Source organism: Antennarius striatus, chromosome 11 (genome assembly GCF_040054535.1).
Source record: "Antennarius striatus isolate MH-2024 chromosome 11, ASM4005453v1, whole genome shotgun sequence".
Lineage (NCBI taxonomy): Eukaryota > Metazoa > Chordata > Actinopteri > Lophiiformes > Antennariidae > Antennarius > Antennarius striatus.
Window position 1 is genome coordinate 18,472,501 of NC_090786.1, and position 17,271 is coordinate 18,489,771.

At 40.0% G+C, this 17,271-nt stretch overlaps 1 protein-coding gene and 1 pseudogene across 1 annotated transcript; one reads left to right on the top strand and one right to left on the bottom strand.

The window, feature by feature from the left end:
* LOC137604115 (uncharacterized) overlaps window positions 1–17,271 on the bottom strand; it is a 359,372-nt pseudogene that overhangs the window by 179,682 nt on the left and 162,419 nt on the right.
* Window positions 11,592–12,542, top strand: LOC137604171 (transmembrane protein 121). The gene has a single exon (XM_068328127.1). The coding sequence runs from the start codon at window positions 11,592–11,594 to the stop codon at window positions 12,540–12,542; it is 951 nt and encodes a 316-aa protein (XP_068184228.1).

Here is a 17,271-nt window from a genome sequence, read left to right on the forward strand (position 1 = left end):
GCTGGAGCCTATCCCAGCTGGCATAGGGCATGAGGCAGGGGACACTCCGGGCACAACGCCAGTGCACTGCGGAGCCACACATAAAGACAGACTAACACGTACACACAATTTGGGCAATTTGGGACCGGCCAATCAACCTGAATGCTTTTGGAGGTGGGAGGAAGTCGGAGAACCCGGAGAGAACCCACGCAGGCACGGGGAGTGCATGCGAACTCCACACAGAGCAGGACTCAAACCTTGAACCGCCATGTTGTCAGGCAACATCGCTACCCCACTGCGCCACCGTGCCGCCCAAAGGAGAAACATACATTGTGAAACATGTATGAAACATTGTGAAACTCAAGGAATCTCAAATCAGCATATGTTTGTTTTTATTTATTTTTTTCAATGAAATAACACAAAAATGACTTTCTGAAGCAGTGCAGATCATGAAAAAAGGAAATGCTTTTTCTTTTAACTGCAGGGCAGAAGCCTTTTGAGCATCAGGAAACTCAAAAATGTAGGGCAGACCTCCTTTACAATGCCCCCCCTCCTACCCCTCTGCATCTTTTTGGCTAAAACCAGGTGCTCAAATACAGCTACAATGACTGGCTTTTTCTGTGAATCTGCTCTGCCTCTCTCTAATTACATTGGACTCCATGCTTCAATGACCAGCATAAAAAGTGATGCTTCTATTGCAAAAACAGCTTAAGAATCCGCATTAATGAGTTAGTCTCTAGTCAGTCACTGTATCTAATTTAAAATCACCTACTTGTGGAGGGTCTCTTCAGTTCTGCTGGTTCTCCACTTTTGTTTACGGTATATCTATAGTATCTCATTTACCCTCTGGCATCAGACTATAGAGGTTGTGATGTGTGTTGAAATCGCTGGACTGGTCTTCATTTAAATATGCAGTGGAGCTATAAAGGGAAAACACAAATACAATTATGTGTATGGGTGACTCTGGGTGCTTGAGGTTTTGGGTGGCGTTCCTCTGCCTCTCAAAGGACTGCGAGGACTGTCTGACCCAAATACATTGTTTTGAGTAGCAGTGGCACATTTTCACAGAGAAAGTGATTGAGTCAAATAGAATGCTTTACTTGTGAATCTCAAATGGGACAGTATACATGTTTGCTGTATGCTGTTGTGACCATATTGCATTGACCAAAACTAGTTTTTCCATTAAACACGCACCAGATCCACTTTCCTTTGTTTCAGAGGATGCAGTTAACCATGATAAATCTACAGGGTTCTCAAAAAGGTTTTGTAATTAAGTACAGTATCTCTGTGGTTGCCTAGGCAGATGCTGGGACCAATTGATTGTTACACGTAGTCCAACCTCAGCGCCATTCTTGGATAAATACACCCCCCCACACACACCGACTTCCCTCTTGCTGTAAATACACAACACAAATTCTGTCTTTCCAAAAACTCACTTACTACTCACTTTTGGAACTAAATCTCTCTGCCAATTGAAATTTCAAAGTACTCCCAATGTCCCTTCCCCCACTGTCTCGCATCTTTTCCTGCTTAACGATGGGAGGATGGTGGTCCAACATGAACCATCGAGCATATTTAATTCTGGAGCCAAAAAACATGTAAGGGAAATGTTTCTTAAGTATTCTTCATGCTGATTTAAAACCCCTTTCCCTTTGTATTTATGCCCTAGTTAGCTATAAATATGACCCCATTATTCTTAACAATCTCAAAATAGAGTCCAGAAAATATTAATAAGCATCACCCCGTGCCTAACTCCCAATTTGACTTGCTTTGTTTTGACTTGTTGCTCTGGAGGATTGGGTTAACACTCCTGTGTCCATATCCCAGCGTATAGTGTAAGTTATTCTCATCCTTAGACGCAAAACATGTTGGTAAATATTTCTCATTCAGTACTCCATACCAAAGATCATAAATTAATATTTATATTCAGAAGAGAACCGCAAGTCTGTTTCAGTGGATAGATATACTACCCACTTCATCACTACAGTGATACAGTAATAATTAATTTTGAAGTATGAGCATGACTGAAAATGGCAGGCCTGGCCAGCTTAGGATTTTGCTGCATAGTTAAGTGGTTTGAATGAGACTGCAAACGTCTACTCACATCGACTTTCTGGCTTCGTCCAAAACCACAAGACATTTAGTATTTAAAAAAATGTACCAGTGAATTAAACTGCTCTCTGTAAATTAAAAATGTTAGGATGTCAACGTAACTCCACCAACAGAAGTAAATTTCAACTACCAGAGAAATCCACATAAACTTGTGTTACCACAGGTTAAGTTTAACACTGCTTATTTCCATAGTCGGTGAAGTTTTATAACAAACATTAGCTGGTATGCTGTGCTCTATTTTGGAGTTTGGATTTATCTTCTACTTAACTGTTATGTAACACATTTCAGCATCATTATGAAATCACTTTGCCAAGTCCATCAAAAAGCCTGAAGCAACAGTGTGCAATTGAAATGCAAGTAAGTATTACATGGTGAATGGACCTTAATCCAATCTATAAACCAAACTTTTCCCAAAGACGCTATGCTTTTTACCCTTAAAGCAAATTTGACCGAGGTTTATTCCCAATTGGAGTCTTATCCGAATGCTGTATGTTTCGCTGGACAAGAAGAAGGCACCTAATGCAACCTGGATCACCTGGAATCACCCAGCAGAACTTTGTGGATACTCCCACAACCCTACCCAGAGATTAGTGGGGACCCTGAATGGTTGGGAATGAGTCTCATTATTGCTAGATCCAGAGCAGGAGAATGCATGGACAGGACAAGTGTTGGACCAGAGAACGGTAGGGTTTTCATTCTGGGCACCAGGGTTGGGTGAACTGGTGGTGGAGTCCATCTCTCAAAGGATTGGACTGAAGTCAACTGTTTGTATAAAACTGCAAGCTGACAAGATGGTACGTCAGAAAGAGGATTTCATGTTTGACAGTACATTGTGCCCTCGCTCTTTGCTGTTAATGCATTCCAGGAACCACACGCGATTGAGGAATCTGCGATCGAGATCACAATCTATTTATCTTATTATTTACGGTAATTTAAACGTTTATGAACCCTTCCCATATTGATATTAAACCACCTTCTGTGTTACCTTTTCCCACGCTCTTATCGACTGTTTAAAGCACTTCTGTTTTCACAAAAGTCCGAGACTGACGGGAAAGAGCGCACTTCCAAATACTGTCAGCCAATAGAATTTACGTACCATATCACGTGACTGCCTAAAAAAAAAACGCAATGAGGTGGAGTCATAAGCGTTTATGCGCAAATGCGCAACAGCGCACTGCATTTATGTACAGTTTTTTTTTCTCTACTCTCTCTACTCTAGTCATGATGGTCTACAGAATTCTGTACATCCACTCAGAATTGATTTATGACCTTACTATTGTTTCTCATCTACCTCAGCTCATTACTACTATGCATACATTTTAGAAGAAATGTACAATTGTAAAAGCTGTACTGATTATAAAACAAACCTTCCTCCACACATTCAGTGATTAATGGGAACTGTCACTCATGGCGTAACATTAGCACAGCCATTTACCATGAACTGCATCTAGCAAGATCTCTGGAGATGAGATGACACACACCATCTCATCTCACCACGTGTGTCTCTCCCAGATGAGGAGAGTTATTAACAAAAGCTCACATTGCAGAACAACAATGCATGGAATTCCACCCAACACCAACAGGATTTTTTAAATGGCTACCTCAAACAGACATGGAGACAATACCTGCCACATGAGAATGCAAAACAGTAGCATGCAAATATAAAGTTTCCCCAGTGATCTCAGCAAAGTTTATCTCATCAAGTTTAACCTCTGTACTCAGCAAACAAGGAAACCCACACACAATCCTGCCTCATTAAGCCGGCTAAGCAGTTGTCCTCATGGAGAAAGGTGAGCCAGGGCTGTACAGTTACTGCCATTTATAAACTACTTCCCCAAATTAGCCACGTCCCCTGCAAGGAGAGTTGGGAAAGATGCCCCTGAAAATGTTCGCATTTGGTTCGAGCAGCAGCTCAGCCAACTGTTATAAAATATATCAATGCATTATATATAGTACATATATAGTATTATATGATTAGTAGCTTGATCACAGTTGATCTAGCAAGATAAAGACACAAGATTCTGCTCATTATTTCATTAAATTTTAAGGGTTTTGTAAAAAAAAAAAAAAAAAAAGCCACATTTGATGATTCACATTTGCTGCTTTTCTAAAAATTGTAGTTAGCTCCAGGGTTTCTGCTGTATCTAACAATGCATCACTTCAGCACTTACACGTAAAATAATATTTAGTCAACTCAACAACACAGCAAAGTGAACAGAAAACAGCAATACGCAGGACTTTCTCTCTCTCATCATTATGATTGTACACATTAATTCCATATTTCTCTGAGTGCAAACATACACAAGGAGCATGAAGAAATCCCTTATGGGTAAATGGCAACATCGCAGTAGCTCTGAATTAAACTGATAATAGTAAACCACAGAGATGCCTGCATAAAGAGAAAACGCCTCTATGATTTCAAGTCTAATAATGCTGTAGACAAATTACTGTCCTGCAGACCATTAGAGTAAGCCTCTGCTGGCTGACAATTTGTTGTTTATCTTCATATTTACTGTATATTAATACAGGGAGATTTCATTTCAGCTCAATGTTACATTAAAAAGACAATTTATGAGTAAGAAAGCGAACCTGCAAACATATTCATTTACTCATAGGAGTCATAACAATTAATATTTACTAAGAAAGTGAGGTTGCATTTTCTGTTTCTGCCAGTCTATTTTGTTTCAGTCCATCAACATCCCTATATGCGTCTGCATATAGGGATGTCCATAAAGAAGAATGACAAATGGTCCATAAAATCTTTTCCATACATAAGTGGAATGTAGACAGGTCAAAAAAGGAGGACAGGCTACCTAATTAGCTCTTCAAAACGTTGAACCCAACTCCTCTGGTATCATCGTCTCTATGTTTACGAGTTTCTTTAATAAAGGAAACTACCTAACTGAAAACTTAAGTGAAAAAAATTATGAAAATATTACAAATTCATGTTCTATCAAAGGTTGTTTCAACACTTAAGATGCCATAAAAGGTCTGTAAAAATAATGTTATGAGCTGGATTGTTAGCAATTTATGTCTTTTGGTACTCACTTTCTGAACACATATTGATCTAAATCTCACCGGCCTTTCAAGTTTACACACTTCTCATCCCTCTCACAGGGTTTTTCATTTCAACCTTCTCAACAGTGGATAGCACAATTATGAGTCAATGCAATCTGCATAGAAATGACAAGACACCATTCTATGTTATCTTGCTTGGTGACATATCATCTCATCACTTGAGAATTATTGAACCATTGAAGTCACTTGTATCCCTTGGCGAGTATGTGCGATGTGATTATTCAATCTCTTAAAAACCAACTTTAGATTTGTTATTAATTAGGATTTTGAAAACTTCACACAATCCTTGGGAGATTTTTTTTTTCTAATAAATACTTGAGCATTGCCCCAGATAAAGCACCCACACACCTCCTACAAAGTCCCAAGGAGGGATTTATTGTTTTTTACTTTAATGAAAAGCATTCTCTGTTAGAATGCACTATGTGAGTGATGTAGATCTGTTCATTAACCTGACATAAATCTTTCCGTGTCTAATTCATCAAAGAAGTCATGATGTCATTTTTTAGTCTGAAGGTCCTTGCAGTGTCAGAAATTATTATTTACAAGCTTCTAAGACTAAAAGCCAGACTATAAGGCATTACAAGCCATGGATGATGTCTTGTAATGCTGTGTCACCACCCACGCGTTCTCACACTTGGGGAGGATTATATAAAAACAAACCTGTTGTCATGAGCTGTAATCTTAAACTGTCAGCAGACCTTCATCAGTATATTATAAAACAACATGACTTGAACTTTGAGTGTGCAGAATTATTAAGTAGAAAATTCTTGGAACTATTTTTTCCTAGGTTTTGTTAAGTGTTGTGTTTTTTGCGTACATAAAACAGTCTTATGTTTTTTCAAGGTGGTTGTAAAGTGACACCCCCCTCCCCCTCTGCGGGACAATCCACCCACATGGGATTTCGAACAAAATCAATCGAGTGCAAATACTGATTCTTCTGTAGTCATCGCTTTGTCTCACATTTGACCTGATGTCTAAAATAGAAACCGGTGTGTACATCTTTAGCCGCCACGTTACTGACAGTTACATATCATAAGTACCTGGGGCTGAGATTACTCTCATCTCCTCTAGCATATGTCCGGTTATTGGCCGGGGGAAGTCCACCCCCTCTCTCTGATCTAATATCCCCATGAGGAGCAGCTTAGCCCATCCACTTCAAGTTTCCCATTTGTTGGTTAGTAACCTGATGGGGATGTTTAAGGATGGCAAGCCTTAGCGCCCCCATTTGTTTTCCTGGTGGTAATCGATGGCAGGCTCCGGGTTCCAGCTAATGTGATTTATGGCTCCTATTTCCACTGTTATGCTTCATGTACAAATTGTCTTTAGGTGTAAATTCCCCAGTCTTTTCACGTCTTGCTGACACTGAATCCTGACTGCCAAACCCTAGCGATTAATCCATTTTTGTGTCTTTTGCCCATATTTCCACTAACAACGTCCACTGATCCCAGCATGTGAATGTTGTTGTACCAAAACTCGATCCTTCTCTCAACTCACCTCTTATATAGTGATGGAAAATGCAGAAACAAAAAAAAACATGGAGACAATGCAGCCCTCATGAAATCATGATGACACAGCTATGCAGACTTTTTTTTTTCATTTTGATTTCATGTGCCGTAGCGCGGTGAAATTAATTTACTAATCTACTATCGACTATTAAGTGAATCATCTGTACTCCCCCAGCAATGCATACTCTTGTTTCTATGCATCCTGTGGTTTTACTGGTGAAATAGACATGCAAACTGTTAAAAAATAAATCTGAAGTTGCAAAATTAAATCTCTCCAAATTCAGTTCTGTATGTTTAATAGACAGACACTTGACTGATGATAGCATCAGATTTCTCCCAAATATACCAAGATTGCCGGTTGACTACTGAGAGGGAAATGGGATGACTAGTTGGCCCTAGAAGTACCGTAAACACAAACACACAGGAGACAGGAAGAAAGGGCTTCTGATTAAACCAGCCAATCAATCAAAAGTGTCACCGGCTCTTGAATGCTGAATCCTTTCGTTGTGATGGTGTACTGTGCTTTCCTGCCACATTTGTATTAATTTAAAATCAGTTCAAGGTGCAGCGTGCAGTGTTTTTTTTTTCTACCATGGTATCTTCTCAGAAGATGAGAAAACATGTTTCTCAAGCTGTTTCACTTGGTTGTCAAGGGAACATTTCTGGAGAAGAAGTGTGCTCCAAAAAAGCATGCTCAAACATTTGCATACCACATTTAAAGGCAAAGACATTCAACTAACAATTTGATTTTTCCAACTCTAAAAGCCAGGATGAGACATCCACGGTACTCCAAAGTTTGCACTTCGAGTTTTCTTGTTACATCCCGCAGTGTTGGTGTGTTTGTTGGTCCGTTCGTCCGTCCGTTTGCACTAGCTTTGATCTTATTTTCTATCCTGAGATATTTTTGCACATATCTTAGGAACCGGATAAGATAGAAAGATGAAATAAAAGCCGTTATATTCAGGGAGGCAAGGGGATGAAAATTAGATCACAACCTTGACCTTGAAAAACTAGGTTAAGGTCACATTTTCACTTTTATACCTTTTTAGGTACACATCTCTGAAACCTCATGACAAATACTGTAGAATGCAACAGTTACATGTTGGATCATGGATCTTTTATTAAATGACTCTGACCTATGAAAGTAGGTCAGGGCAAAATTTTCATGGGTTTTGCGGGATGTTGCAGTCTCTGACTGCCTAGTTGTTTTCTGTGGAACTTGTATGTTATAGAGAATTTCTCTGCCATTCTTTATCACCTGCTATCAGCTGTATGTTCAGCTGTTGGGTGCAGATCAATGATGAAGCAGTGTCCCTGTCCAGAAGCCAAGGGCATTCCTTCATATGAGGAAAAAAGCCTGATGGCTGAAGGTGAGAAAGAAGACAAAAGACAGAACTCCTGGATGCACTTCAGTCAGCTGAGAAATCATAAATCATAAAACGGCTTTTTGTTGCTATATGATGTAATGACGTTAATCATGACTGGGAACTTTGACATTAACCAACGGTAAAATAAAAATATGCCTGTGCATAAATCAGTTTCATCCAAACAAGACAATCCCTTTAGGGGACGGTGATGTGATTTACTCTCTGCTCATGAATTATAAATACACAGTGAAAAAAAACAAAAGGGGAATTCTAAGTAAATGAAGATTACCATCAGATGTTCCAAGTCTGACCCCATGTTAGCTGACAGATTTTCAGATGCTATCATGCATTAAAAATAGTTTTTAAATGAAAATCCACATAAGTTGATGAAATGTGGAGGAGGGATGATATACAGTCAAACTCCCAAACTGATTTTAAACTATTCAGATCAGTCTTAGGTGGAAGAGACAGTCCGTTGTCTCATTTACAAGTAAAATGATGCCATTTAGTCACTGCTGTAAACCAGAGGCAGCAAACTAGGGAGCAGGTAGCCGTTTAGAGCCTGACTCAAGGGCATGAGGATATTAACGTGAGTTCTACCTGTCAAGGGGAGCAGACCTGTGACCTTTAATTACACAATTATTCCTCAAACCACTGTCTCTAACAGCCTGCTATTTGTGTTGCAGTGACATTTCTGCACCAGTTGCTAATAGGTTGAAGTCTGCCATGTGTTGTATAGCAACAGCTGAACCATGTATAAAAAAAAAATTCTGGAGAAAGGATAATCAATTTCACAATTTTCTATAATTTAACACTCCAACCATCCCATTTGTCATTCTTCATTAATGGCTATTAATTCAGAGGAAATAGTCAATAAGAAAACAGTTTGATGAAAAGATGAATGTCTGTCTAGCTTGACTTTTTCAGACATGAATCCTCTGCATGCTGCCATGATAAAGTATGGTAGAAGTCATTTAAAGCTGCTTGCTGCTTCACAGCTGGTAAATCTGTACCCACATCCATTCATTCCTGCAGAGATTAGCATGACTGATTGCAATTATGTTAGTTGTCATTAAGTGCAGCCAAACTGCAAAGAAAACTTTAGTTTAGACTCTTCAGTGGCAGCAGTCAATGACATGAGCAGTGAACGTCTTCATACCACCTAATAAAAGCCGTTTGGTTGCCCTAAGGAAGGACAAACTATGATTGGTCCAGCTGGTTAACAGGGCTACTGGTATTAGCATGCAGCAAAGCAAAAATTTCTACTTGTATATATTTAGTTTTATCCATCCTCGCTGTTATTCTTCCATTTCAAAGGGAATAAATGTTCCCTGCACATTTAATCCAACTCGCCATCTGTATTTCTCGTGTCATTTCCACATCTCATTGTTTCACCTTTCTCATTCACCAATTTCCCCATATCCGTCATGTCTTTCAGTCGCTGGCCCTGTCTCCAGCTCCTGATTCTTTGCTCTGTCAGTAGATCAATAGCAAAGCTCTCTGTCAGAGGGAGCCACTGCCTGCTTTAACCCTCTGTCCCACCCCCCCACGTCTGTCCAGACTGCAGACACACAGCCTGCTGGGAAGGTAGCTTTCTATATAACATGTTGAAGAGCATCTCCTCTGGTCTCTTTTTTCACCACCCACCTTTGTCTCCCTTCTGCAGCTTTTGTTGCAGTTGTTTTTGCACCTCAAACTCGATAAACAAAATAAAAAAATAAAAAGCATGGCTCCTTCTTAATAGGCTTCTCAGACTCCAGAGAAACCATAAGGCTTTTTTAGGAGGCGAAAAATAAACAGCATGAGGAAAATAAGATATCAGCACAAGACACAATGTGAAAAAGAGAGAGGGATCTTAGGGAGAAAAGGATGGGAGAGAGAAGTTGTGCATCCAGCTAAGCTGCAAAAGCCTGGCTCGCTTTCCCTCACCCTCCTCCCTTTCTCCACCCCCTGGAATAGTGTTCTCTCTCTCGCTCTCGCTCTCGTTCTCGCTCTCGTTCTCGCTCTCTGTCTCTCTCTCTCTCTCTCTCTCTCTCTCTCTCTCTCTCTCTCTCTCTCTCTCTCTCTCTCTCTCTCTCTCTCTCTCTCTGTCTCTCTGTCTCTCTCTCTCTCTCTCTCTCTCTCTCTTTTTTTTTCTCTCTGCCTGGCTCTGCAGCTGTGGTCTACTGAGCGTCACCTCCACACAGCGAGTGCTTTTACTTGAGCAGAAGAAGGAGAAGAAGGAAGAGAGTAGCTGTGTGTGAGAGAGGGGCAGAGACAACCCCCCCCCCCCCATGAGTGTTTCTGCACCAGATGAGCATCTCTCTGGTTTTGCAGAGAGGGCTGAGGAAAGCGACGTTGGAGTATCACAATTCTGGTGCTACTGGCAGGGCGAGCTGAGTGCAGGCAGGGGAATCTACAGGCGCCACTGATCCTCTTGTCCACGGCAAAAGCTGCTTGAACAGGAGAGAGAAATCAGTCCATCAACTAGGATCTCGCTAAGGGGGGCAACATTTTACAGCGACAATGAAGCGTGGAGACAGCTGATACCTGCACGTGCACACGCACTCACACACAGCTGAGTGGAGTACGATAGTTAGTTACCCGCTGCATTCACCCACTAACTTTCAAAGGAAATCAGACAGTAAATTGTCCATGGATGGTGGCTGATGGAGACGAAAACTCAAAAAGAGGAAATTCACTTTTAAGCAAGGCTAACTGTGAAGAAAATTTTTTGCACCGAGAATGACTTAATTTTGTGAGGTGAGATTTGGAGTTTTAAAACCTCAATATAAGCACAACAAAAATAACCTTTATTCTTGAGTGTGGTCTTTGTGACCGTGAATATACCTCCCGCTGGTACGGTCTGAACAGTAAGTGGATTATGCCTGCAAAATTCATGGATTTTTCCTCCACATAAAAAAATAGCAACATATCCATGACTGCTGGATTTACTTCTGTCAGAAAGGGAGAGGATCCTGTGTGTTTTCACCTCTCTCCTGCCGTGGATTACAGATGGGCTTTGTGATTCTTCAGTGTGGTCTCATGGATGATCACTCGCTATCAGTCATTACAATAAAGTACAAAAAAGGACACAAGTGAGTATTCAGCTGGATGTTTTTTCTGCCTGCTGAAGCTTGTTTTAAAACAAGGGTGTGGGAAGCAAATCTGTAAAGAGGACAAATCATGGCAGCTTTTAATTGTGTAATTATAAAATAAATTAAATGTACATAAATGTGTGATTGTCAGGGTGTAGTTGGTAGACCTGCATATTATTATTTTTTACACTAGTGAACTTGTATGTTTACAGACCTCATGCCAATGACCATAGTAACTACAGGAGGGCTACTGCCTACCGTCCAGGTGGCTTCAACACGAGAGGAGATTGATTGAAGTGATCTGTGTGAATTCTATTAATGCATCCTGGAATCTAGCCAAGGGAGAAGCAATGGATGGGAACACCGCTGTCTAGCAGCACTATCTGATCTGTCTCCTCACTGTAAATACTGAGTACCATCTGCGCTCCCTCCCCAACAACACTCCTCCCCCTCATCTTCTAGCCCAGTTAAGGATGGTACCTCCACCTCCCACCAACAAGCCACATGTGTGCCTTTCCACCATCCTTATCATGAGCAGCATGGCACTGATTGATGCTTACCTGGTAGAGCAGAACCATGGGCCACGCAAAATTGGCATCTGCATCATGGTGATGGTGGGAGACATCTGCTTTCTGATAGTCTTGCGTTACGTTGCGGTGTGGGTGGGCGCCGAGGTACGCACAGCTAAACGGGGCTATGCCATGATCCTCTGGTTCCTTTACATCTTTGTGCTGGAGATCAAAGTATACTTTGTGTATCAAAACTACAAGGCAGACAGGAAAAGCCTGGATGCTTTGGCAAGAAAAGCATTGACATTGTTGCTGTCTATTTGCATCCCAGTGCTATTTGTGGTGCTGGTTGCAATTGATCACATGGAATACGTTCGGCCTTTCAAGAAGCGTGAGGAGATCCGTAATCGTCTGTTCTGGGTGGTGGTGGACTTGCTAGACATACTGGACATCCAAGCCAACCTGTGGGAGCCTCAAAAGAAGGGCCTTCCTCTGTGGGCAGAAGGTCTGATGTTCTTCTACTGCTACATCCTGCTGCTCGTGCTGCCCTGCGTGTCCCTAAGCGAGATCAGTATGCAGGGCATCAACATTGTGCCACATAAGATGCTCCTCTACCCCATCCTCAGTCTCGTCACCATCAACATCATCACCCTCTTCATTCGTGGGGGGAATATGATTCTTTATAGGGATGCCAGAGTGTCTGGAATCCTTATAGGAAAGAACATCCTGGCGATTATCCTAAAGACCTGTAGTTTTGTGCAGTACAGGAGACAGTTGCAGAACGCCTCTCCCTCTTTTGGGGTGGAGCTGCAGAAAAACTCAGTGGCCCATGCTCGTCCAGCCCCAACTTCCCCTCAAGTGGTCATGCAGGATCAGACACCCTTCCCCGAGGTGACAACGTGTGAACATACATGACAGAACAGGAATCCTGGGCCTTCCAACATGAACATAGGTCCCTGGCAGGGTGCATTGCTTTACTCCCTTTAGGGTTGGGAAACTCACAGCAGTTGTCTCCACTGATGTCTGATGGCACACAGGACACACCCCATGCATATCGAGGACAGAGACCTGCCACATCTGAGCTAATGTCATGTTGCAAAATACAATATCACTTGTGTCTTTGCTAAAGCATTTCCTTGACTGAATTCAGTTACTGTGTATTTTTTTTAATTGTACAAAAAAAACTAACTGCAACATTAGAAGATATATTTTTGAATTGTGTGTTGCATTATAATCTAAACGTCAAGGGTCTGTGTGTAGTGTTGTGTATTTCTGTTGCTCAAATATCCTTAGTAGTTGAGGGACTGAGGGAGACTCAAAATAACAGTTACAGCTTTCTCTTGTAAGAAATGTGTTTTTATACATATGTGATCTTTGATAAAGTATTGTGTACAGGATAAAGCTTTCCTGCTCTTTCATTGACTGTAAAGTTTTCTTTCATGAACTTCTTTATTTACCAGTTGAATATTTTAATTGAAATTTGGTAACAAAAACAGACAATTATTTTTTTTTCAACTGTGGTTTCTTAATCATTGAAGTGGTTGTTTTATAATGTTTTTCATTTTGAGTGCAAATGTTGCATTCAAGGGTATTTATTCTGAGCCAAAAGGGGAACATTTGATAGGTACAGTTTGATCAGAGGTAAAGAAGTTAAGAATTCCTAAATAAGGCAAACCGTTTAATTCCATCCCCAGGCGCAGGTCTTTGTAAGCTTTGTCATTTTGTTGTACAAACAAAAGGACAGAAGGATACTTCACATCAAGTGGTCCAATGATGTGAATTCAAACAGCAGACAATAACATGTCATCTTTTCACTTGACAAATCTTTCTGCCTCTAGCAATCTTTTGTCTCGCCATCACAACCAGTTCAGTTAGACTTGTTCTCTTGCTTTCAGTAATAGATATTTTAGTATATTCTTCAGAAAAAAAAGAAAATAAGATTAAATCTCCAAAGCAGAAGGCAGATAAGGAGTGAAAATTTTTATTGGATGGGCTAGCGTCAATTAATCCAGACCCACAAGGATAATCTGAGCAGTTGTGTACTATAATATGTCAATAATAATAACACCGGCGCAGAAAACACTCAGGTTCTTATCGTGGCACTCAGGTTACTGTCCATTATTTGCATGGATGACATAGTTACAGATAATATAGCATAAATGAAGTAGTTGTGATTATATTTTTCCATGATCCTCTTAGATATCTGCAATAAACGTCTCAGCCAGACAAGGGTGTGCGTATCGACCACACATGCAGTTCTACCCGTCACAGTACAACCCTGGAGGTCTTGCAGGCAGCTCTTGTTCAGCACTTGTTATGATTTAAACCTCGGTGTCCACTACTGTTTACATTAAACTACTCAACAAACTCTGCAGGTGTTCACACAAGCATGGATGCTTGGCTAATTTTTTTTTTTAAAAAGCATAGCTGGAGATCAGGGACACATCCCAACTACAAACCAAACTGCTGCACAAAGACCTCAGCATGACGAAGGTGGATGTGACAACAATCCTCACCAATGTTCAGCCCTCTGATAAAAGCACAGAGTAAAGAGTGGAGAAATCACTGATGATTCCCATTTACCAGGACAAATGCACTTAACTACTCACAAGTGAAGGCTAACATTTTTCATTTATTGGCTGTTTATTATATAGATATTTGCTTATCTATTGATTATTCATAAAATACCTATTTAACACACTCAAACGACACAAAAAGCAATAAGATACATCCCTTAATTGTGCACTTATTTAGTCATATCTGGATGAAGTATTTAAGATGTATACAATCGATATTTTTGTGAACAGACAAAAATAGTTGTAAATTTAAATGTATAGTCTGCCACCTTGAAATGGATGGTTTATCTATTCAAGATAATAATAAGATGTAGACAGCAGTAAAATGGTCGGGAATGGTCTTTTATTTATTGATAGACATGTTGTATTAGTCACAATTGTTTTTCAGGTTCAAAATGTGGGTGCCCAGTTCTGAGACCACCAGTTTCTGATCCGCCATTTTCCTCTCTGTATCTTCCAGCTACAGCAAGGTGGTAACCTGCTGAGACACCAGCAGGCTGTCACATTAAGAGAGCTGTGGCCAGCATTATCTGTGGCCAAGCATGACTTGTAAAACTAAAAAATCTTTTTTTAGACAACAAAATCAATAATAATTCAAAGTATAGTGCAAATGAAAAATTGCTTCTAGAAAAATTTTTTAGTTACAATGTTGTTATATCAAGTTAGACATGCTATATTAAAAATATATATGTATTATCCATCATATTCATGTCAAACTATGTAAATGAATTTGTGCTTTTCATGTACGCTTGCCATAAAGCCTTACGGAATTAAAATAAATGCACTGAATTCAATCGGTGTCAAAACAAAATGTCTAAAATCACCCCTGAATTTGGTGTCATGACAAATTTGAACTATTCATAATATAATAATCCAGATTGAAACAGCATCAAGTGTGCCCGAGCATTAATGGACTTCAAAGGGTTGATGTGCTGCATAGAGAGCTGCTTCTCCTCTTCGATCAGCCCTGTGTGTCTTAAAACCTATATGGGCACAACTAATATAATAGGTTAATGGTGAGAAGAAAGCTATTATCTTTCCAGTAGGCTGTTATCCCCTTAAAAAGTTTTTTTTTTTTTAAATTCCTATAAGATGTAGAACATGCAGTTGGTTTTATTCTCAAAAGCTGTTGTAAGAGCTGAAGATGAGGTCATCAGCGATTATGGGAGTGTAAAAAAAACAATTTACAGCGTCGTTGTTGTGTCCGAGTGGGGAGCACGTATACATACAAGGAGGCGGAGAGTGAAGTGCTTAACATTAAAACTATATTTATTTTTATCTGCTGCATCAGGTACACCAGGTGGGCAATCTGCATCTCTATCATTACCGAAGAACCTGGAATGGGGGCACTCTAACATTATATAGCCCCCGCCTAAACACAAGGCATTATGGGAAGGGAAGTTTTTTTTATATCCATACAAAACAATTGTCAACGTAAAAGAAGGATTTATCCTAGCCTGCAATGTATAAATAGTAGAAAAACATTGTGGAAAGGTCAGTGTGTCCACTTCAGAGCTAAAAATTGACAAGCAGGCTGTTTTTGTTTCCATCCAAACCTCTAATTCATGCGATGCACTTATGCTTTGGTGGAAGAAATCACAGAATTTTATGTAAACTAATACTAAAATTCAGATACAGGTCTGACTTGCTGTGATGTGACACCTGAACTGCTGTGATGCCCTGCAAAGCACATTGTTATTAATTTCAGCTCTCATGTGTGTTCTCATATTGGATGCACATTTATTTTGCATAAGCACACTGCTGAAACAAGTAGAAACCAAACAGGGCATTTATATACAGTATGTTCACTGATGAAAACGCAGCAAACTTGTCAGTGGGCAGCATGTAAATCCTTTGGTGTGCTAAATTAACATGAACAGAATACCAAGTCCTGCATCTATTATTAATAATATGATGTCATCACCCACCAAATATCAGTACAGCTAGGAATTACAGCGTAAAATCAGGTATACATGGATAAGAAATGCGATCCATCTGTCTGGAAGCCACAAGTGTGCATTTGGACAGCCGCCTAACACAAACCACGATGTGCCCTCCCTCATTGCCAGATCTTGAATGAATTTTGAAGTCACCCAGATGACCATGTTTTTTTTCCTTTCTGTCTTATCTTTTTTCTAACCTCACACTTTCATATATTTAATAAACTGCAAAGGCTGCTGGGCACACCTCCTCACTTTGCACATTAACACTGACAAAGTGAACTATGCCTAGCAAACAAGACAAATAGCTGCAGTAAATTCTCTGGTGACCTTCGGCAATTTTGCATGGCAACACAACCGGGAAACAAATGTTTTTTGTCATGGGAGACATGTTAGAACACAAGAAGAAAAGCCATCCAAATCAAATACTAATTCTTTTTTTGAATGGATTTTAGATTTAAAAAGATCAGATTTCTGAAATGAAATGATAATGATGGGTTTGAAGCATAGAAAAGACTAAAAAGAGGTTGTAGTGTGATTAATGCTCTGACTTAATTCTGAAACTTAAAGCTGTATCTCTCATGTGGTGGTGACGTCAGTTCACAAATGAATGCTTTAATCTAAAATTTAAATGTGCTGCACATGAGCGAAGAACTGAGAGGTTGTGGCTTTTCTGCAGAGTTTGAGACTCCTAAAATTCCTGCTAAACATGCTATATGTACATAAATTTTCCAAGGCTGTGCACAGAAGCTCTAGGCAATATTTAATACCCTTGAACAACTTTGCTGAACAGTCACATTTATCTGTCCTGTAGTCGAAACACTTGTGCAACTTATCTTTTTTTTAGTTCACTCAATCAACTAATTACTGCTGGGGTAATTATAAACTGTTTCCTCTCTGTACCCCTGAAACATGCATGTATGCATTTTATTAGCGGACGGTGTAGAGCTGCTCTTCACTGCATCGTTATAATTAGAAAGATCTCAATATATGGCTTATCCACAGTTCGGCAAGGATTAACAAAAGATGTGAAGTGTGAAATCGACAGAGGATCGATTCTATGACTCACAGCTACTGACTGATCTTTCTAAAAACCTTTTTTCCGCACTATAAGCCGCACCTAAAAGC

Coding starts and splice junctions, on each gene's coding strand:
- LOC137604171 (XM_068328127.1), top strand. CDS start 11,592: ATGGTACCTCCACCTCCCACCAACAAGCCACATGTGTGCCTTTCCACC.